The 23,510-nt window shown below is 43.6% G+C and overlaps 1 protein-coding gene across 1 annotated transcript in view; it reads right to left on the bottom strand.

Annotated features, from left to right (window-relative positions):
• Nucleotides 1-23,510, bottom strand: part of LOC125788842 (H-2 class I histocompatibility antigen, TLA(B) alpha chain-like) — a 113,312-nt gene that overhangs the window by 23,467 nt on the left and 66,335 nt on the right. The window contains exons 11-12 of the mRNA XM_049472719.1: nucleotides 22,674-22,736; nucleotides 7,916-7,978 (exon numbers count right to left, since the gene is read on the bottom strand). Of these exons, the coding sequence (XP_049328676.1) occupies nucleotides 7,916-7,978; nucleotides 22,674-22,736 (126 nt within the window). The remainder of the gene's footprint in view (nucleotides 1-7,915; nucleotides 7,979-22,673; nucleotides 22,737-23,510) is intronic.

Raw genomic sequence — 23,510 nt, 5'->3', positions numbered from 1 at the left:
TTTTCTATGTGTAATGTTTTGCCTGATTCTTTGTCCTGTAATCATGTTTCTGTAAAGCTGCTTTGTGCCAACACCTGTTGTAAAAAGCGCTATACAAATAAATTTGATTTGATTTGATTTGATTTGACTTTATGGGACTGTAGGCAGTATAGGGTAGTGTAGTTATTGTAGAGTACTTTAGGGGACTGTAGGCAGTATAGGGTAGTATAGTTATTGTAGAATACTTTAGGGGACTGTAGGCAGTATAGGGTAGTGTAGTTATTGTGGAGTACTTTAGGGGACTGTAGGCAGTATAGGGTAGTGTAGTTATTGTAGAGTACTTTAGGGGACTGTAGGCAGTATAGGGTAGTGTAGTCATTGTAGAGTACTTTAGGGGACTGTAGGCAGTATAGGGTAATATAGTCATTGTAGAGTACTTTAGGGGACTGTAGGCAGTATAGGGTAGTGTAGTCATTGTAGAGTACTTTAGGGGACTGTAGGCAGTATAGGGTAGTATAGTCATTGTAGAGTACTTTAGGGGACTGTAGGCAGTATAGGGTAGTGTAGTCATTGTAGAGTACTTTAGGGGACTGTAGGCAGTATAGGGTAGTGTATTCATTGTAGAGTACTTTAGGGGACTGTAGGCAGTATAGGGTAATGTAGTTATTGTAGAGTACTTTAGGGGACTGTAGGCAGTATAGGGTAGTGTAGTTATTGTAGAGTACTTTAGGGGACTGTAGGCAGTATAGGGTAGTATAGTTATTGTAGAGTACTTTAGGGGACTGTAGGCAGTATAGGGTAGTGTAGTTATTGTGGAGTACTTTAGGGGACTGTAGGCAGTATAGGGTAGTGTAGTCATTGTAGACTACATTAGGGGACTGTAGGCAGTATAGGGTAGTATAGTTATTGTAGAGTACTTTAGGGGACTGTAGGCAGTATAGGGTAGTGTAGTTATTGTGGAGTACTTTAGGGGACTGTAGGCAGTATAGGGTAGTGTAGTTATTGTAGAGTACTTTAGGGGACTGTAGGCAGTATAGGGTAGTATAGTTATTGTAGAGTACTTTAGGGGACTGTAGGCAGTATAGGGTAGTGTAGTTATTGTGGAGTACTTTAGGGGACTGTAGGCAGTATAGGGTAGTGTAGTTATTGTAGAGTACTTTAGGGGACTGTAGGCAGTATAGGGTAGTGTAGTTATTGTAGAGTACTTTAGGGGACTGTAGGCAGTATAGGGTAGTATAGTCATTGTAGAGTACTTTAGGGGACTGTAGGCAGTATAGGGTAGTGTAGTCATTGTAGAGTACTTTAGGGGACTGTAGGCAGTATAGGGTAGTGTAGTCACTGTAGAGTACTTTAGGGGACTGTAGGCAGTATAGGGTAGTGTAGTTATTGTAGAGTAATTTAGGGGACTGTAGGCAGTATAGGGTAGTGTAGTTATTGTAGAGTACTTTAGGGGACTGTAGGCAGTATAGGGTAGTGTAGTCATTGTAGAGTAATTTAGGGGACTGTAGGCAGTATAGGGTAGTGTAGTTATTGTAGAGTACTTTAGGGGACTGTAGGCAGTATAGGGTAGTATAGTTATTGTAGAGTACTTTAGGGGACTGTAGGCAGTATAGGGTAGTGTAGTTATTGTGGAGTACTTTAGGGGACTGTAGGCAGTATAGGGTAGTGTAGTTATTGTAGAGTACTTTAGGGGACTGTAGGCAGTATAGGGTAGTGTAGTTATTGTAGAGCACTTTAGGGGACTGTAGGCAGTATAGGGTAGTGTAGTTATTGTAGAGTACTTTAGGGGACTGTAGGCAGTATAGGGTAGTATAGTCATTGTAGAGTACTTTAGGGGACTGTAGGCAGTATAGGGTAGTGTAGTTATTGTAGAGTACTTTAGGGGACTGTAGGCAGTATAGGGTAGTGTAGTTATTGTAGAGTACTTTAGGGGACTGTAGGCAGTATAGGGTAGTGTAGTTATAGTAGAGTACTTTAGGGGACTGTAGGCAGTATAGGGTAGTGTAGTCATTGTAGAGTACTTTAGGGTACTGTAGGCAGTATAGGGTAGTGTAGTTATTGTAGAGTACTTTAGGGGACTGTAGGCAGTATAGGGTAGTGTAGTTATTGTAGAGTACTTTAGGGGACTGTAGGCAGTATAGGGTAGTGTAGTTATAGTAGAGTACTTTAGGGGACTGTAGGCAGTATAGGGTAGTGTAGTCATTGTAGAGTACTTTAGGGGACTGTAGGCAGTATAGGGTAGTATAGTTATTGTAGAGTACTTTAGGGGACTGTAGGCAGTATAGGGTAGTGTAGTTATTGTGGAGTACTTTAGGGGACTGTAGGCAGTATAGGGTAGTGTAGTTATTGTAGAGTACTTTAGGGGACTGTAGGCAGTATAGGGTAGTGTAGTTATTGTACAGTACTTTAGGGGACTATAGGCAGTATAGGGTAGTGTAGTTATTGTAGAGTACTTTAGGGGACTGTAGGCAGTATAGGGTAGTGTAGTCATTGTAGAGTACTTTAGGGGACTGTAGGCAGTATAGGGTAGTATAGTCATTGTAGAGTACTTTAGGGGACTGTAGGCAGTATAGGGTAGTGTAGTCATTGTAGAGTACTTTAGGGGACTGTAGGCAGTATAGGGTAGTATAGTCATTGTAGAGTACTTTAGGGGACTGTAGGCAGTATAGGGTAGTGTAGTCATTGTTGAGTACTTTAGGGGACTGTAGGCAGTATAGGGTAGTGTAGTTATTGTGGAGTACTTTAGGGGACTGTAGGCAGTATAGGGTAGTGTAGTTATTGTAGAGTACTTTAGGGGACTGTAGGCAGTATAGGGTAGTATATTCATTGTAGAGTACTTTATGGGACTGTAGGCAGTATAGGGTAGTGTAGTTATTGTAGAGTACTGTCTATCCGTCTGGATCAGCTCCTTTCCCGAAAACTCAAAGCTGTTAGCCACACTCCTGTGGTTCGCTCTGCACTACTCCAGTCCGGGAATCCAGTTCCGGAATCTGTGCCTGCACCTATCGCTGAGCCCATGGACATCACACGATCCAGACTATCCGTCACTGAGAGGCAGCGTCGCATTCGCCTTCACCTGTGCCTCTATTGTGGTGGTCCAGGTCATCTGAGGGCTAACTGTGAACTCCGGCCCAATTCTGCTCAAGCGTCTGCTCTGGGACAGCGCGTGGAGAGCTGGTATGTACCACTGTTTCTGAACTTAAAGAAAAGTGTTTCGTGTTGCCTGTTATTATTACCACTCCAACAGATGTGTTTTGTGTCTCAGCGCTTGTAGATTCTGGGTCGGAGGGGAACTTTATCAGCCTGGATCTGGTGAAGGAGCACGCTGTACCCACGAAAGATCTCCCCAAGTCTATCTTCATCCATGCCATCGATGGAGAGACTGTACGCTCCAAACCTGTGACCCAGCAGACTCTTCCTCTCACCCTTCAGGCCAGCGCTCTACATATGGAACAGCTCTCTCTCTATGTGCTCCCACGCACGGAACATCCACTGGTTTTGGGAGCACCATGGCTAAAGACACACGACCCCGTCATTTCATGGAGTCTGGGAGACATCACTGCCTGGTCTCCTTTCTGTCGTGAGAACTGTTTATCTTTAAATTCACTCTCTCTGCAATCTACCTCTGTTGAAAGCCCTAATTCTGTAGATTCCCCTGCTATTTCCTCCGAGTACTATGATTTTTCTGATGTTTTTAGTAAATCTAAAGCTACCCAGTTACCTCCGCATCGCCCCTATGATTGCTCTATTGATTTAATAGAAGGTTCTGTTCTGCCCAAAGCTGGTGTGTACCCACTCTCTCGTGATGAGGAGAAGGCTATGGAAGTGTGTTAGTGAAGCTCTTGCGCAGGATTTCATTCGCCCATCCAAATCCCCTGTTGGTTCCGGTTTCTTCTTCGTGAAGAAGAAGGATGGGGGTTTGAGATCCTGCATAGATTACAGAGGCTTAAACGACATTACCAAAAAGTTCGCTTACCCGCTCCCGTTAATCCCAGTAGCTCCTGAACAGTTACGTAATGCCGTGTACTTCACCAAACTCGATCTCCGTAGTGCTTATAACCTCATTCGCATCAGGGAAGGTGACGAATGGAAAACAGCATTTTCCACCACCAACGGCCACTATGAATACCTGGTCATGAGCTACGGTCTTGCTAACGCCCCAGCCATATTCCAGTCGTTTATGAATGACATATTTCGCGATCTAATTAATCACTCTGTTGTCCTTTTTATAGACGACATCCTAGTCTATTCCACAGATCTCCCCACACACGTACAGCATGTCCGCCAAGTTCTCCAACGCCTGAGAGAACATAGCCTGTTTTCCAAAGCCGAGAAATGTGAGTTCCACACTCAAAGGGTCACATTTCTCGGCTACGTTATCAGTTCCTCCGGTGTCCTTATGGACGATGAGAAAGTAACTGCCGTTACTAATTGGCCTGTGCCCCAGACCATTAAAGAACTCCAGCGATTCCTTGGCTTTGCTAATTTTTATAGGCGGTTCATCCGTAACTTTAGCTCCATTGCTGCGCCCCTTACTGCCCTCACTAAGGGGGCTGCTAAAATCCTGAAGTGGTCAACCGAAGAGCATCGCGCTTTCTGTGAGCTGAAAGCTGCGTTCACTTCAGCCCCGGTACTTAGGCACCCTAATCCCGAGTTTCCCTTCGTAGTGGAAGTGGACGCTTCTGAATTGGGTGTTGGCGTGGTTCCCTCTCAGCGTAGTGGGTCGCCACCCAAATTGTTTCCTGTAGCCTTCTTCTCACGCAAGCTTTCCCCTGCGGAGCGTAACTATGGGATAGGGGATAGGGAACTTCTTGCTGTGAAATTAGCTCTAGAAGAATGGCGTCACTGGCTGGAGGGGTCCGTTCATCCGTTTACTGTGTATACTGATCACAAGAATTTGGAATACCTCCGCACGGCTAAACGACTTAATCCTAGACAAGCACGTTGGTCTCTTTTTTTCTCTCGATTTAACTTCTCGATCTCGTTCCGTCCGGGAAACTGTAATACTAAAGCTGATGCGCTGTCCAGGGTTTACAGCACTGTGGACAGCACATCCCAGCCCCAGGAGGCTGAACGCATCCTTCCTCCCTCTGTACAGATCGCAGCCATTCAATGGGAGTTAGATGATCAGATTCGCCAAAGTAACGTTAATCAACCCAATTCTGAGGACTGTCCTCAGGGTAAAACGTTCGTACCCATCCAGTTTCGAGACAAGCTCATCACCTGGGCTCATTCCGCTTTAACCTCCGGTCATCCTGGTGTCACACGCACGTTACAGTTACTCTCTGCCCGTTACTGGTGGGCTTCTATGCGTGCTGATGTTCACTCGTTCGTTACCTCCTGCTCTGTCTGTGCGCAATGTAAAACGCCTAAAACCCTTCCAGCCGGTAAGCTACTACCTCTCCCTGTACCTGAGAGACCTTGGTCGCATATTGCTGTTGATTTTGTTACTGATCTGCCTGTATCTGAGGGTTATACTACAGTTCTCACTGTTGTTGATCGTTTTTCTAGAGGGGTTAAATTTATTCCTTTCCCAGCTCTGCCTACTGCTTTCCAAACTGCTCAGGCTATTTATATGCATGTATTTAGACACTTTGGTATCCCCGAAGATATTTTGTCTGACCGTGGTCCTCAATTTACCTCTCGTGTGTGGAAGGCATTTTTTGAACATCTCGGTGTACATGTTAGTCTCACTTCTGGGTTTCACCCTACATGTAATGGTCAGTGTGAGAGGGTTAATCAGGAACTCGGGAAATTCCTCCGCGCATACTGCTTCAAACATCCCACTGATTGGTCGCAATACCTCATTTGGGCTGAAATAGCACAAAACTCCCTAGTTAACACTACCTCTGGCCTCACCCCCTTTCAGTGTGTTCTGGGTTTTCAGCCTCCTCTAGCTCCTTGGACAGCGGTGTCCACTGATGTGCCGGCTGTGGATGAATGGATGAAGCGCAGTGAGCAGGTGTGGGAGGACACGCATCGTAAGATCTCTGAAGTACTGCGTGTGTACAAGGAGCGTGCTGACAGGCACCGTGGTGACAGCCCAGACTACCAACCAGGAGATCGGGTGTGGCTTTCTACCCGGGACTTTAGGTTTGAGGGTAGTTGTAGAAAACTCCTGCCTAAGTTTATTGGTCCTCTTAAGATTTTGTCATGAATTAATGATGTTACGTACAAGGTGGAGTTACCCCCTCAGTATCGTATTAATAACTCTTTTCATGTATCTCTCCTCAAGCCTATGGTCCCGGGTCCGCTCGCTGACGCTGCACCGGCTGATGTTCCACCCGCGGCTGTGGAGGGGGAGTGGTCGTCCACGTATGCTGTCCGGGAGGTGCTGGATTCACGCAGACGTGGGGGTGTACTCCAATACCTTATCGATTGGGAGGGGTATGGTCCGGAGGAGCGTTGTTGGGTGGCTGCCAAAGACGTGCTGGACCCTGCCTTGCTCGTGGAGTTTCATGCTCGTTTTCCTGGTAAGCCTGCTCCTAGGCCCCGTGGACGTCCCAAGCGTCCTCCGACCTCCTCTGCTCCAACTCGTCGGGTTTCTCGCTCTGGAGAGCCCCGTCTGTCTGGCACCTCCGCTCCGACACCTGCACCTCCTGCCGGTACTCCCTGTCCGCCGGGTGGTCGTCGCCGGGGTCGGCCCCGTTCTGCCTCCGCTCCGGGCCCTCAGGGGGAGGGTACTGTCATGTCTGGTGCTGAAAGCACGTCTGTGTCTCCCACATCCAGCTCTATCTGCGATTCTCACAGTAACAACTACAATACCCAGAACGCACCACTCCATGACACAACACACACTCCCGATCACGTGTCACGTCACATGACGCCACCAGGAAGCCCCGAGTACTGATTACCCACAGTATTTAAGGACCATGCTCACGCTCACACCTCGCCAAGTATCTGTTTGGTAATCCTACAATACAAAGCGTTTCTCTTGCCCTTGCTATTCTCCGTGTATGATCTTGTTTTTGTTTTCTACCGACTTTGATTTTTGCCTGCTCCCTTGTGTTGGATACCCGTGTATGACCTGGACTGTTTTCTGTACTTTGGATTTTTGCCTACCCTGTTATACTGCCTACCCGTGTATGAACTCTGGACTGTCCTCTGGTTATGGTATGGTTTCTCTACACTGTGTATTTTTGGTACTGACCTTGTTTCCGTTGACTACCTCTGTCTGCTCTATAACTTTAAATAAAGTTACTTTATTGTATCTGCACCAGTCTCATTCCTGTCTGGCCTTGACATAAATGCCCTGTTTTCAGCTGTTTTACACTCACCTACTCGAGAGGAGCAGCGGAGGGGGCTGTGACTCGCGTTGAGCGGCTCTGAGCCGTGAGGCGCTACCTGTCACGTGATGTTCGGAGCGTGATGTGATTGGCTGGTTGTTGGCTCGATTGAAGACTGAATCGATTGCTCATCCTGTGTGTCCCGGATGTTTACAGCGAATTTTGAGCGTTGTAGTTTAGCAGTCGAATTTGACAGGTCGAATTTGAGCAACCTGAATTTATTTTAATTGAATTTTTTAAACTTGAATTTTTACTTTTGAATTTTTTTTACATTAAAATAAAATAAGTGAAAATGATATACTGAAAAATTAAAGTGTTTAATTCAGAGGCAAAAAAATCACATGCAATAATTCAATGTAAAATAATTCAGTGCTAAAAATTCAAGTGCTTTTAAATTTCAAAGTCTGGTGACACTGTTTTACTTCCATAATGTTCCATGTTACATTCTTTATGAATATGGGTTGATACAAAGCTCCCTTGAGCTAACCTGTTGGAACTACACTATCAGTGAAATCTAAATTGTTACATTTGTTTTGCAAAAAACTCTTCACAGATCTGTGGCAAAACTGAATTTAGTAAAACTAGTCTTTACACCAAGTGAAATCAATTCACAAGCTTTAGAAGTAGTTAAGGTTAAGTTGTTAACTCACCATTTTCAGGGAGGGGTTGCAATGACTGTGGACTCTCTCCTGCATTATTGTCGCTGCGCTGGTCTGGAAAAAATCATATGACAGGTAAAAGATAATCATTTATTAATCCTTGAGAGAAAGTTGGAGTGTTTCAGTATCTTACATACAGATACACAAATGTAACAGAATATAAATACAATAAAAATATAACAAAATAAAAATATTTTTCCTCCGTTTCGGAACACTTCTTTAGTATAGGGAGTATACGGTTCTAGGTAGGGTTGTATTATAGGGGAGTATCAGTTATTTTTGACAGGGGATTTTGAGTTTTATACAAAGTTTAATGTCGAAAAATTATTTTAGTCTAGTTTTAGTCAATTCAATTTCTAAAATATTTAGTTTAATTCATATCGCTCATAATTGGATGTAACCGGATTTCAGGAGGGTTCCCTTGAGTGGGGGGGGTGAGGGTCTTATCAGAAAAAATATAATCGTTTAAATTGAAATCAGACACAAAATGATATACAGGGGAGAGGTCTCTAACTTTTACTATAAACATCTAAAATAAAACGTCTAAAATAATATCACAATATTTTACGGTATTTTCACGATAACTATTCTTAGCAATATGACAAAACACTTAAGCACAAAAATTATTTCAAGAATACACTACTGTGACAAAATGTAAATTAAATTGTATTATTGCATATGATATGATATTGCACACCCCTAACTGAGATTTGATCTGATTTGTAAAAGAAGTCAATGATCAAGAAAGTCATGATGCTAATAATAATGCTCTCCATATATCTCCATATATCCAGGATTAAAGTAAAATAAATGATACTGGACAGATATAACCTGTCTCTAGTAGATTTGTAATGGGAAATGAGAACAGTGTGAATGTTTTCTTGCTAAAAAAAAAAGTTAAAAGTATAGTCATTGTAGAGTACTTTAGGGGACTGTACGCAGTATAGGGTAGTGTAGTTATTGTAGAGTACTTTAGGGGACTGTAGGCAGTATAGGGTAGTGTAGTTATTGTAGAGTACTTTAGGGGACTGTAGGCAGTATAGGGTAGTATAGTCATTGTAGAGTACTTTAGGGGACTGTAGGCAGTATAGGGTAGTGTAGTTATTGTAGAGTACTTTAGGGGACTGTAGGCAGTATAGGGTAGTGTAGTTATTGTAGAGTACTTTAGGGGACTGTAGGCAGTATAGGGTAGTGTAGTTATTGTAGAGTACTTTAGGGGACTGTAGGCAGTATAGGGTAGTATAGTCATTGTAGACTACTTTAGGGGACTGTAGGCAGTATAGGGTAGTGTAGTTATTGTAGAGTACTTTAGGGGACTGTAGGCAGTATAGGGTAGTATAGTCATTGTAGAGTACTTTAGGGGACTGTAGGCAGTATAGGGTAGTGTAGTTATTGTAGAGTACTTTAGGGGACTGTAGGCAGTATAGGGTAGTGTAGTTATTGTAGAGTACTTTAGGTGACTGTAGGCAGTATAGGGTAGTGTAGTTATTGTAGAGTACTTTAGGGGACTGTAGGCAGTATAGGGTAGTGTAGTTATTGTAGAGTACTTTAGGGGACTGTAGGCAGTATAGGGTAGTGTAGTAATTGTAGAGTACTTTAGGGGACTGTAGGCAGTATAGGGTAGTGTAGTTATTGTGGAGTACTTTAGGGGACTGTAGGCAGTATAGGGTAGTGCAGTTATTGTAGAGCACTTAATGGGACTGTAGGCAGTATAGGGTAGTGTAGTTATTGTAGAGTACTTTAGGGGACTGTGGGCAGTATAGGGTAGTGTAGTAATTGTAGAGTACTTTAGGGGACTGTAGGCAGTATAGGGTAGTGTAGTCATTGTAGAGTACTTTAGGGGACTGTAGGCAGTATAGGGTAGTGTAGTTATTGTAGAGTACTTTAGGGGACTGTAGGCAGTATAGGGTAGTGCAGTTATTGTAGAGTACTTTAGGGGACTGTAGGCAGTATAGGGTAGTATAGTTATTGTAGAGTACTTTAGGGGACTGTAGGCAGTATAGGGTAGTGTAGTTATTGTGGAGTACTTTAGGGGACTGTAGGCAGTATAGGGTAGTGCAGTTATTGTAGAGCACTTAATGGGACTGTAGGCAGTATAGGGTAGTGTAGTTATTGTAGAGTACTTTAGGGGACTGTGGGCAGTATAGGGTAGTGTAGTAATTGTAGAGTACTTTAGGGGACTGTAGGCAGTATAGGGTAGTGTAGTTATTGTAGAGTACTTTAGGGGACTGTAGGCAGTATAGGGTAGTGTAGTTATTGTAGAGTACTTTAGGGGACTGTAGGCAGTATAGGGTAGTGCAGTTATTGTAGAGTACTTTAGGGGACTGTAGGCAGTATAGGGTAGTATAGTTATTGTAGAGTACTTTAGGGGACTGTAGGCAGTATAGGGTAGTGTAGTCATTGTAGAGTACTTTAGGGGACTGTAGGCAGTATAGGGTAGTGTAGTTATTGAGTACTTTAGGGGACTGTAGGCAGTATAGGGTAGTGTAGTTATTGTAGAGTACTTTAGGGGACTGTAGGCAGTATAGGGTAGTGTAGTTATTTTAGAGTACTTTAGGGGACTGTAGGCAGTATAGGGTAGTATATTCATTGTAGAGTACTTTATGGGACTGTAGGCAGTATAGGGTAGTGTAGTTATTGTAGAGTACTTTAGGGGACTGTAGGCAGTATAGGGTAGTATAGTTATTGTAGAATACTTTAGGGGACTGTAGGCAGTATAGGGTAGTGTAGTTATTGTGGAGTACTTTAGGGGACTGTAGGCAGTATAGGGTAGTGTAGTTATTGTAGAGTACTTTAGGGGACTGTAGGCAGTATAGGGTAGTGTAGTCATTGTAGAGTACTTTAGGGGACTGTAGGCAGTATAGGGTAGTATAGTCATTGTAGAGTACTTTAGGGGACTGTAGGCAGTATAGGGTAGTGTAGTCATTGTAGAGTACTTTAGGGGACTGTAGGCAGTATAGGGTAGTGTAGTTATTGTGGAGTACTTTAGGGGACTGTAGGCAGTATAGGGTAGTGTAGTTATTGTAGAGTACTTTAGGGGACTGTAGGCAGTATAGGGTAGTGTAGTTATTGTAGAGTACTTTAGGGGACTGTAGGCAGTATAGGGTAGTATAGTCATTGTAGAGTACTTTAGGGGACTGTAGGCAGTATAGGGTAGTGTAGTCATTGTAGAGTACTTTAGGGGACTGTAGGCAGTATAGGGTAGTGTAGTCATTGTAGAGTACTTTAGGGGACTGTAGGCAGTATAGGGTAGTGTAGTTATTGTAGAGTAATTTAGGGGACTGTAGGCAGTATAGGGTAGTGTAGTTATTGTAGAGTACTTTAGGGGACTGTAGGCAGTATAGGGTAGTGTAGTTATTGTAGAGTACTTTAGGGGACTGTAGGCTGTATAGGCTAGTGTAGTTATTGTAGAGTACTTTAGGGGACTGTAGGCAGTATAGGGTAGTGTAGTCATTGTAGAGTACTTTAGGGGACTGTGGGCAGTATAGGGTAGTGTAGTCATTGTAGAGTACTTTAGGGGACTGTAGGCAGTATAGGGTAGTATAGTTATTGTAGAGTACTTTAGGGGACTGTAGGCAGTATATGGTAGTATAGTTATTGTAGAGTACTTTAGGGGACTGTAGGCAGTATAGGGTAGTATAGTCATTGTAGAGTACTTTAGGGGACTGTAGGCAGTATAGGGTAGTGTAGTCATTGTAGAGTACTTTAGGGGACTGTAGGCAGTATAGGGTAGTGTAGTTATTGTAGAGTACTTTAGGGGACTGTAGGCAGTATAGGGTAGTGTAGTTATTGTAGAGTACTTTGGGGGCTGTAGGCAGTATAGGGTAGTATAGTCATTCTAGAGTACTTTAGGGGACTTTAGGCAGTATAGGGTAGTATAGTTATTGTAGAGTACTTTAGGGGACTGTAGGCAGTATAGGGTAGTATAGTCATTGTAGAGTACTTTAGGGGACTGTAGGCAGTATAGGGTAGTGTAGTTATTGTAGAGTACTTTAGGGGACTGTAGGCAGTATAGGGTAGTGTAGTTATTGTAGAGTACTTTAGGGGACTGTAGGCAGTATAGCGTAGTATATTCATTGTAGAGTACTTTATGGGACTGTAGGCAGTATAGGGTAGTGTAGTCATTGTAGAGTACTTTAGGGGACTGTAGGCAGTATAGGGTAGTGTAGTTATTGTAGAGTACTTTAGGGGACTGTAGGCAGTATAGGGTAGTATAGTTATTGTAGAGTACTTTAGGGGACTGTAGGCAGTATAGGGTAGTGTAGTTATTGTGGAGTACTTTAGGGGACTGTAGGCAGTATAGGGTAGTGTAGTTATTGTAGAGTACTTTAGGGGACTGTAGGCAGTATAGGGTAGTGTAGTTATTGTAGAGCACTTTAGGGGACTGTAGGCAGTATAGGGTAGTGTAGTTATTGTAGAGTACTTTAGGGGACTGTAGGCAGTATAGGGTAGTATAGTCATTGTAGAGTACTTTAGGGTACTGTAGGCAGTATAGGGTAGTGTAGTTATTGTAGAGTACTTTAGGGGACTGTAGGCAGTATAGGGTAGTGTAGTTATTGTAGAGTACTTTAGGGGACTGTAGGCAGTATAGGGTAGTGTAGTTATAGTAGAGTACTTTAGGGGACTGTAGGCAGTATAGGGTAGTGTAGTTATTGTAGAGTACTTTAGGGGACTGTAGGCAGTATAGGGTAGTGTAGTTATTGTAGAGTACTTTAGGGGACTGTAGGCAGTATAGGGTAGTGTAGTAATTGTAGAGTACTTTAGGGGACTGTAGGCAGTATAGGGTAGTGTAGTTATTGTGGAGTACTTTAGGGGACTGTAGGCAGTATAGGGTAGTGCAGTTATTGTAGAGCACTTAATGGGACTGTAGGCAGTATAGGGTAGTGTAGTTATTGTAGAGTACTTTAGGGGACTGTGGGCAGTATAGGGTAGTGTAGTAATTGTAGAGTACTTTAGGGGACTGTAGGCAGTATAGGGTAGTGTAGTTATTGTAGAGTACTTTAGGGGACTGTAGGCAGTATAGTGTAGTGTAGTTATTGTAGAGTACTTTAGGGGACTGTAGGCAGTATAGGGTAGTGCAGTTATTGTAGAGTACTTTAGGGGACTGTAGGCAGTATAGGGTAGTATAGTTATTGTAGAGTACTTTAGGGGACTGTAGGCAGTATAGGGTAGTGTAGTTATTGTGGAGTACTTTAGGGGACTGTAGGCAGTATAGGGTAGTGCAGTTATTGTAGAGCACTTAATGGGACTGTAGGCAGTATAGGGTAGTGTAGTTATTGTAGAGTACTTTAGGGGACTGTAGGCAGTATAGGGTAGTGTAGTTATTGTGGAGTACTTTAGGGGACTGTAGGCAGTATAGGGTAGTGTAGTTATTGTAGAGTACTTTAGGGGACTGTAGGCAGTATAGGGTAGTGTAGTTATTGTAGAGCACTTTAGGGGACTGTAGGCAGTATAGGGTAGTGTAGTTATTGTAGAGTACTTTAGGGGACTGTAGGCAGTATAGGGTAGTATAGTCATTGTAGAGTACTTTAGGGGACTGTAGGCAGTATAGGGTAGTGCAGTTATTGTAGAGCACTTAATGGGACTGTAGGCAGTATAGGGTAGTGTAGTTATTGTAGAGTACTTTAGGGGACTGTGGGCAGTATAGGGTAGTGTAGTAATTGTAGAGTACTTTAGGGGACTGTAGGCAGTATAGGGTAGTGTAGTTATTGTAGAGTACTTTAGGGGACTGTAGGCAGTATAGGGTAGTGTAGTTATTGTAGAGTACTTTAGGGGACTGTAGGCAGTATAGGGTAGTGCAGTTATTGTAGAGTACTTTAGGGGACTGTAGGCAGTATAGGGTAGTATAGTTATTGTAGAGTACTTTAGGGGACTGTAGGCAGTATAGGGTAGTGTAGTCATTGTAGAGTACTTTAGGGGACTGTAGGCAGTATAGGGTAGTGTAGTTATTGAGTACTTTAGGGGACTGTAGGCAGTATAGGGTAGTGTAGTTATTGTAGAGTACTTTAGGGGACTGTAGGCAGTATAGGGTAGTGTAGTTATTTTAGAGTACTTTAGGGGACTGTAGGCAGTATAGGGTAGTATATTCATTGTAGAGTACTTTATGGGACTGTAGGCAGTATAGGGTAGTGTAGTTATTGTAGAGTACTTTAGGGGACTGTAGGCAGTATAGGGTAGTATAGTTATTGTAGAATACTTTAGGGGACTGTAGGCAGTATAGGGTAGTGTAGTTATTGTGGAGTACTTTAGGGGACTGTAGGCAGTATAGGGTAGTGTAGTTATTGTAGAGTACTTTAGGGGACTGTAGGCAGTATAGGGTAGTGTAGTCATTGTAGAGTACTTTAGGGGACTGTAGGCAGTATAGGGTAGTATAGTCATTGTAGAGTACTTTAGGGGACTGTAGGCAGTATAGGGTAGTGTAGTCATTGTAGAGTACTTTAGGGGACTGTAGGCAGTATAGGGTAGTATAGTCATTGTAGAGTACTTTAGGGGACTGTAGGCAGTATAGGGTAGTGTAGTCATTGTAGAGTACTTTAGGGGACTGTAGGCAGTATAGGGTAGTGTATTCATTGTAGAGTACTTTAGGGGACTGTAGGCAGTATAGGGTAATGTAGTTATTGTAGAGTACTTTAGGGGACTGTAGGCAGTATAGGGTAGTGTAGTTATTGTAGAGTACTTTAGGGAACTGTAGGCAGTATAGGGTAGTGTAGTTATTGTAGAGTACTTTAGGGGACGGTAGGCAGTATAGGGTAGTATATTCATTGTAGAGTACTTTATGGGACTGTAGGCAGTATAGGGTAGTGTAGTTATTGTAGAGTACTTTAGGGGACTGTAGGCAGTATAGGGTAGTGTAGTCATTGTAGACTACATTAGGGGACTGTAGGCAGTATAGGGTAGTATAGTTATTGTAGAGTACTTTAGGGGACTGTAGGCAGTATAGGGTAGTGTAGTTATTGTGGAGTACTTTAGGGGACTGTAGGCAGTATAGGGTAGTGTAGTTATTGTAGAGTACTTTAGGGGACTGTAGGCAGTATAGGGTAGTATAGTTATTGTAGAGTACTTTAGGGGACTGTAGGCAGTATAGGGTAGTGTAGTTATTGTGGAGTACTTTAGGGGACTGTAGGCAGTATAGGGTAGTGTAGTTATTGTAGAGTACTTTAGGGGACTGTAGGCAGTATAGGGTAGTGTAGTTATTGTAGAGTACTTTAGGGGACTGTAGGCAGTATAGGGTAGTATAGTCATTGTAGAGTACTTTAGGGGACTGTAGGCAGTATAGGGTAGTGTAGTCATTGTAGAGTACTTTAGGGGACTGTAGGCAGTATAGGGTAGTGTAGTCATTGTAGAGTACTTTAGGGGACTGTAGGCAGTATAGGGTAGTGTAGTTATTGTAGAGTAATTTAGGGGACTGTAGGCAGTATAGGGTAGTGTAGTTATTGTAGAGTACTTTAGGGGACTGTAGGCAGTATAGGGTAGTGTAGTTATTGTAGAGTACTTTAGGGGACTGTAGGCTGTATAGGCTAGTGTAGTTATTGTAGAGTACTTTAGGGGACTGTAGGCAGTATAGGGTAGTGTAGTCATTGTAGAGTACTTTAGGGAACTGTGGGCAGTATAGGGTAGTGTAGTCATTGTAGAGTACTTTAGGGGACTGTAGGCAGTATAGGGTAGTATAGTTATTGTAGAGTACTTTAGGGGACTGTAGGCAGTATATGGTAGTATAGTTATTGTAGAGTACTTTAGGGGACTGTAGGCAGTATAGGGTAGTATAGTCATTGTAGAGTACTTTAGGGGACTGTAGGCAGTATAGGGTAGTGTAGTCATTGTAGAGTACTTTAGGGGACTGTAGGCAGTATAGGGTAGTGTAGTTATTGTAGAGTACTTTAGGGGACTGTAGGCAGTATAGGGTAGTGTAGTTATTGTAGAGTACTTTGGGGGCTGTAGGCAGTATAGGGTAGTATAGTCATTCTAGAGTACTTTAGGGGACTTTAGGCAGTATAGGGTAGTATAGTTATTGTAGAGTACTTTAGGGGACTGTAGGCAGTATAGGGTAGTATAGTCATTGTAGAGTACTTTAGGGGACTGTAGGCAGTATAGGGTAGTGTAGTTATTGTAGAGTACTTTAGGGGACTGTAGGCAGTATAGGGTAGTGTAGTCATTGTAGAGTAATTTAGGGGACTGTAGGCAGTATAGGGTAGTGTAGTTATTGTAGAGTACTTTAGGGGACTGTAGGCAGTATAGGGTAGTATATTCATTGTAGAGTACTTTATGGGACTGTAGGCAGTATAGGGTAGTGTAGTCATTGTAGAGTACTTTAGGGGACTGTAGGCAGTATAGGGTAGTGTAGTTATTGTAGAGTACTTTAGGGGACTGTAGGCAGTATAGGGTAGTATAGTTATTGTAGAGTACTTTAGGGGACTGTAGGCAGTATAGGGTAGTGTAGTTATTGTGGAGTACTTTAGGGGACTGTAGGCAGTATAGGGTAGTGTAGTTATTGTAGAGTACTTTAGGGGACTGTAGGCAGTATAGGGTAGTGTAGTTATTGTAGAGCACTTTAGGGGACTGTAGGCAGTATAGGGTAGTGTAGTTATTGTAGAGTACTTTAGGGGACTGTAGGCAGTATAGGGTAGTATAGTCATTGTAGAGTACTTTAGGGTACTGTAGGCAGTATAGGGTAGTGTAGTTATTGTAGAGTACTTTAGGGGACTGTAGGCAGTATAGGGTAGTGTAGTTATTGTAGAGTACTTTAGGGGACTGTAGGCAGTATAGGGTAGTGTAGTTATAGTAGAGTACTTTAGGGGACTGTAGGCAGTATAGGGTAGTGTAGTCATTGTAGAGTACTTTAGGGTACTGTAGGCAGTATAGGGTAGTGTAGTTATTGTAGAGTACTTTAGGGGACTGTAGGCAGTATAGGGTAGTGTAGTTATTGTAGAGTACTTTAGGGGACTGTAGGCAGTATAGGGTAGTGTAGTTATAGTAGAGTACTTTAGGGGACTGTAGGCAGTATAGGGTAGTGTAGTCATTGTAGAGTACTTTAGGGGACTGTAGGCAGTATAGGGTAGTATAGTTATTGTAGAGTACTTTAGGGGACTGTAGGCAGTATAGGGTAGTGTAGTTATTGTGGAGTACTTTAGGGGACTGTAGGCAGTATAGGGTAGTGTAGTTATTGTAGAGTACTTTAGGGGACTGTAGGCAGTATAGGGTAGTGTAGTTATTGTACAGTACTTTAGGGGACTATAGGCAGTATAGGGTAGTGTAGTTATTGTAGAGTACTTTAGGGGACTGTAGGCAGTATAGGGTAGTGTAGTCATTGTAGAGTACTTTAGGGGACTGTAGGCAGTATAGGGTAGTATAGTCATTGTAGAGTACTTTAGGGGACTGTAGGCAGTATAGGGTAGTGTAGTCATTGTAGAGTACTTTAGGGGACTGTAGGCAGTATAGGGTAGTATAGTCATTGTAGAGTACTTTAGGGGACTGTAGGCAGTATAGGGTAGTGTAGTCATTGTTGAGTACTTTAGGGGACTGTAGGCAGTATAGGGTAGTGTAGTTATTGTGGAGTACTTTAGGGGACTGTAGGCAGTATAGGGTAGTGTAGTTATTGTAGAGTACTTTAGGGGACTGTAGGCAGTATAGGGTAGTATATTCATTGTAGAGTACTTTATGGGACTGTAGGCAGTATAGGGTAGTGTAGTTATTGTAGAGTACTGTCTATCCGTCTGGATCAGCTCCTTTCCCGAAAACTCAAAGCTGTTAGCCACACTCCTGTGGTTCGCTCTGCACTACTCCAGTCCGGGAATCCAGTTCCGGAATCTGTGCCTGCACCTATCGCTGAGCCCATGGACATCACACGATCCAGACTATCCGTCACTGAGAGGCAGCGTCGCATTCGCCTTCACCTGTGCCTCTATTGTGGTGGTCCAGGTCATCTGAGGGCTAACTGTGAACTCCGGCCCAATTCTGCTCAAGCGTCTGCTCTGGGACAGCGCGTGGAGAGCTGGTATGTACCACTGTTTCTGAACTTAAAGAAAAGTGTTTCGTGTTGCCTGTTATTATTACCACTCCAACAGATGTGTTTTGTGTCTCAGCGCTTGTAGATTCTGGGTCGGAGGGGAACTTTATCAGCCTGGATCTGGTGAAGGAGCACGCTGTACCCACGAAAGATCTCCCCAAGTCTATCTTCATCCATGCCATCGATGGAGAGACTGTACGCTCCAAACCTGTGACCCAGCAGACTCTTCCTCTCACCCTTCAGGCCAGCGCTCTACATATGGAACAGCTCTCTCTCTATGTGCTCCCACGCACGGAACATCCACTGGTTTTGGGAGCACCATGGCTAAAGACACACGACCCCGTCATTTCATGGAGTCTGGGAGACATCACTGCCTGGTCTCCTTTCTGTCGTGAGAACTGTTTATCTTTAAATTCACTCTCTCTGCAATCTACCTCTGTTGAAAGCCCTAATTCTGTAGATTCCCCTGCTATTTCCTCCGAGTACTATGATTTTTCTGATGTTTTTAGTAAATCTAAAGCTACCCAGTTACCTCCGCATCGCCCCTATGATTGCTCTATTGATTTAATAGAAGGTTCTGTTCTGCCCAAAGCTGGTGTGTACCCACTCTCTCGTGATGAGGAGAAGGCTATGGAAGTGTATGTTAGTGAAGCTCTTGCGCAGGATTTCATTCGCCCATCCAAATCCCCTGTTGGTTCCGGTTTCTTCGTGAAGAAGAAGGATGGGGGTTTGAGATCCTGCATAGATTACAGAGGCTTAAACGACATTACCAAAAAGTTCGCTTACCCGCTCCCGTTAATCCCAGTAGCTCCTGAACAGTTACGTAATGCCGTGTACTTCACCAAACTCGATCTCCGTAGTGCTTATAACCTCATTCGCATCAGGGAAGGTGACGAATGGAAAACAGCATTTTCCACCACCAACGGCCACTATGAATACCTGGTCATGAGCTACGGTCTTGCTAACGCCCCAGCCATATTCCAGTCGTTTATGAATGACATATTTCGCGATCTAATTAATCACTCTGTTGTCCTTTTTATAGACGACATCCTAGTCTATTCCACAGATCTCCCCACACACGTACAGCATGTCCGCCAAGTTCTCCAACGCCTGAGAGAACATAGCCTGTTTTCCAAAGCCGAGAAATGTGAGTTCCACACTCAAAGGGTCACATTTCTCGGCTACGTTATCAGTTCCTCCGGTGTCCTTATGGACGATGAGAAAGTAACTGCCGTTACTAATTGGCCTGTGCCCCAGACCATTAAAGAACTCCAGCGATTCCTTGGCTTTGCTAATTTTTATAGGCGGTTCATCCGTAACTTTAGCTCCATTGCTGCGCCCCTTACTGCCCTCACTAAGGGGGCTGCTAAAATCCTGAAGTGGTCAACCGAAGAGCATCGCGCTTTCTGTGAGCTGAAAGCTGCGTTCACTTCAGCCCCGGTACTTAGGCACCCTAATCCCGAGTTTCCCTTCGTAGTGGAAGTGGACGCTTCCGAATTGGGTGTTGGCGTGGTTCTCTCTCAGCGTAGTGGGTCGCCACCCAAATTGTTTCCTGTAGCCTTCTTCTCACGCAAGCTTTCCCCTGCGGAGCGTAACTATGGGATAGGGGATAGGGAACTTCTTGCTGTGAAATTAGCTCTAGAAGAATGGCGTCACTGGCTGTAGGGGTCCGTTCATCCGTTTACTGTGTATACTGATCACAAGAATTTGGAATACCTCCGCACGGCTAAACGACTTAATCCTAGACAAGCACGTTGGTCTCTTTTTTTCTCTCGATTTAACTTCTCGATCTCGTTCCGTCCGGGAAACTGTAATACTAAAGCTGATGCGCTGTCCAGGGTTTACAGCACTGTGGACAGCACATCCCAGCCCCAGGAGGCTGAACGCATCCTTCCTCCCTCTGTACAGATCGCAGCCATTCAATGGGAGTTAGATGATCAGATTCGCCAAAGTAACGTTAATCAACCCAATTCTGAGGACTGTCCTCAGGGTAAAACGTTCGTACCCATCCAGTTTCGAGACAAGCTCATCACCTGGGCTCATTCCGCTTTAACCTCCGGTCATCCTGGTGTCACACGCACGTTACAGTTACTCTCTGCCCGTTACTGGTGGGCTTCTATGCGTGCTGATGTTCACTCGTTCGTTACCTCCTGCTCTGTCTGTGCGCAATGTAAAACGCCTAAAACCCTTCCAGCCGGTAAGCTACTACCTCTCCCTGTACCTGAGAGACCTTGGTCGCATATTGCTGTTGATTTTGTTACTGATCTGCCTGTATCTGAGGGTTATACTACAGTTCTCACTGTTGTTGATCGTTTTTCTAGAGGGGTTAAATTTATTCCTTTCCCAGCTCTGCCTACTGCTTTCCAAACTGCTCAGGCTATTTATATGCATGTATTTAGACACTTTGGTATCCCCGAAGATATTTTGTCTGACCGTGGTCCTCAATTTACCTCTCGTGTGTGGAAGGCATTTTTTGAACATCTCGGTGTACATGTTAGTCTCACTTCTGGGTTTCACCCTACATGTAATGGTCAGTGTGAGAGGGTTAATCAGGAACTCGGGAAATTCCTCCGCGCATACTGCTTCAAACATCCCACTGATTGGTCGCAATACCTCATTTGGGCTGAAATAGCACAAAACTCCCTAGTTAACACTACCTCTGGCCTCACCCCCTTTCAGTGTGTTCTGGGTTTTCAGCCTCCTCTAGCTCCTTGGACAGCGGTGTCCACTGATGTGCCGGCTGTGGATGAATGGATGAAGCGCAGTGAGCAGGTGTGGGAGGACACGCATCGTAAGATCTCTGAAGTACTGCGTGTGTACAAGGAGCGTGCTGACAGGCACCGTGGTGACAGCCCAGACTACCAACCAGGAGATCGGGTGTGGCTTTCTACCCGGGACTTTAGGTTTGAGGGTAGTTGTAGAAAACTCCTGCCTAAGTTTATTGGTCCTCTTAAGATTTTGTCATGAATTAATGATGTTACGTACAAGGTGGAGTTACCCCCTCAGTATCGTATTAATAACTCTTTTCATGTATCTCTCCTCAAGCCTATGGTCCCGGGTCCGCTCGCTGACGCTGCACCGGCTGATGTTCCACCCGCGGCTGTGGAGGGGGAGTGGTCGTCCACGTATGCTGTCCGGGAGGTGCTGGATTCACGCAGACGTGGGGGTGTACTCCAATACCTTATCGATTGGGAGGGGTATGGTCCGGAGGAGCGTTGTTGGGTGGCTGCCAAAGACGTGCTGGACCCTGCCTTGCTCGTGGAGTTTCATGCTCGTTTTCCTGGTAAGCCTGCTCCTAGGCCCCGTGGACGTCCCAAGCGTCCTCCGACCTCCTCTGCTCCAACTCGTCGGGTTTCTCGCTCTGGAGAGCCCCGTCTGTCTGGCACCTCCGCTCCGACACCTGCACCTCCTGCCGGTACTCCCTGTCCGCCGGGTGGTCGTCGCCGGGGTCGGCCCCGTTCTGCCTCCGCTCCGGGCCCTCAGGGGGAGGGTACTGTCATGTCTGGTGCTGAAAGCATGTCTGTGTCTCCCACATCCAGCTCTATCTGCGATTCTCACAGTAACAACTACAATACCCAGAACGCACCACTCCATGACACAACACACACTCCCGATCACGTGTCACGTCACATGACGCCACCAGGAAGCCCCGAGTACTGATTACCCACAGTATTTAAGGACCATGCTCACGCTCACACCTCGCCAAGTATCTGTTTGGTAATCCTACAATACAAAGCGTTTCTCTTGCCCTTGCTATTCTCCGTGTATGATCTTGTTTTTGTTTTCTACCGACTTTGATTTTTGCCTGCTCCCTTGTGTTGGATACCCGTGTATGACCTGGACTGTTTTCTGTACTTTGGATTTTTGCCTACCCTGTTATACTGCCTACCCGTGTATGAACTCTGGACTGTCCTCTGGTTATGGTATGGTTTCTCTACACTGTGTATTTTTGGTACTGACCTTGTTTCCGTTGACTACCTCTGTCTGCTCTATAACTTTAAATAAAGTTACTTTATTGTATATGCACCAGTCTCATTCCTGTCTGGCCTTGACATAAATGCCCTGTTTTCAGCTGTTTTACACTCACCTACTCGAGAGGAGCAGCGGAGGGGGCTGTGACTCGCGTTGAGCGGCTCTGAGCCGTGAGGCGCTACCTGTCACGTGATCTTCTGAGCGTGATGTGATTGGCTGGTTGTTGGCTCGATTGAAGACTGAATCGATTGCTCATCCTGTGTGTCCCGGATGTTTACAGCGAATTTTGAGCGTTGTAGTTTAGCAGTCGAATTTGACAGGTCGAATTTGAGCAACCTGAATTTATTTTAATTGAATTTTTTAAACTTGAATTTTTACTTTTGAATTTTTTTTACATTAAAATAAAATAAGTGAAAATGATATACTGAAAAATTAAAGTGTTTAATTCAGAGGCAAAAAAATCACATGCAATAATTCAATGTAAAATAATTCAGTGCTAAAAATTCAAGTGCTTTTAAATTTCAAAGTCTGGTGACACTGTTTTACTTCCATAATGTTCCATGTTACATTCTTTATGAATATGGGTTGATACAAAGCTCCCTTGAGCTAACCTGTTGGAACTACACTATCAGTGAAATCTAAATTGTTACATTTGTTTTGCAAAAAACTCTTCACAGATCTGTGGCAAAACTGAATTTAGTAAAACTAGTCTTTACACCAAGTGAAATCAATTCACAAGCTTTAGAAGTAGTTAAGGTTAAGTTGTTAACTCACCATTTTCAGGGAGGGGTTGCAATGACTGTGGACTCTCTCCTGCATTATTGTCGCTGCGCTGGTCTGGAAAAAATCATATGACAGGTAAAAGATAATCATTTATTAATCCTTGAGAGAAAGTTGGAGTGTTTCAGTATCTTACATACAGATACACAAATGTAACAGAATATAAATACAATAAAAATATAACAAAATAAAAATATTTTTCCTCCGTTTCGGAACACTCCTTTAGTATAGGGAGTATACGGTTCTAGGTAGGGTTGTATTATAGGGGAGTATCAGTTATTTTTGACAGGGGATTTTGAGTTTTATACAAAGTTTAATGTCGAAAAATTATTTTAGTCTAGTTTTAGTCAATTCAATTTCTAAAATATTTAGTTTAATTCATGTCGCTCATAATTGGATGTAACTGGATTTCAGGAGGGTTCCCTTGAGGGGGGGGGGTGAGGGTCTTATCAGAAAAAATATAATCGTTTAAATTGAAATCAGACACAAAATGATATACAGGGGAGAGGTCTCTAACTTTTACTATAAACATCTAAAATAAAACGTCTAAAATAATATCACAATATTTTACGGTATTTTCACGATAACTATTCTTAGCAATATGACAAAACACTTAAGCACAAAAATTATTTCAAGAATACACTACTGTAACAAAATGTAAATTAAATTGTATTATTGCATATGATATGATATTGCACACCCCTAACTGAGATTTGATCTGATTTGTAAAAGAAGTCAATGATCAAGAAAGTCATGATGCTAATAATAATGCTCTCCATATATCTCCATATATCCAGGATTAAAGTAAAATAAATGATACTGGACAGATAT

This window comes from Astyanax mexicanus, unplaced genomic scaffold (genome assembly GCF_023375975.1).
Source record: "Astyanax mexicanus isolate ESR-SI-001 unplaced genomic scaffold, AstMex3_surface scaffold_31, whole genome shotgun sequence".
Taxonomy (NCBI): domain Eukaryota; kingdom Metazoa; phylum Chordata; class Actinopteri; order Characiformes; family Acestrorhamphidae; genus Astyanax; species Astyanax mexicanus.
Note: the sequence above shows the minus strand (reverse complement) of the source record. Positions and strands in the feature narration are given on the sequence as shown.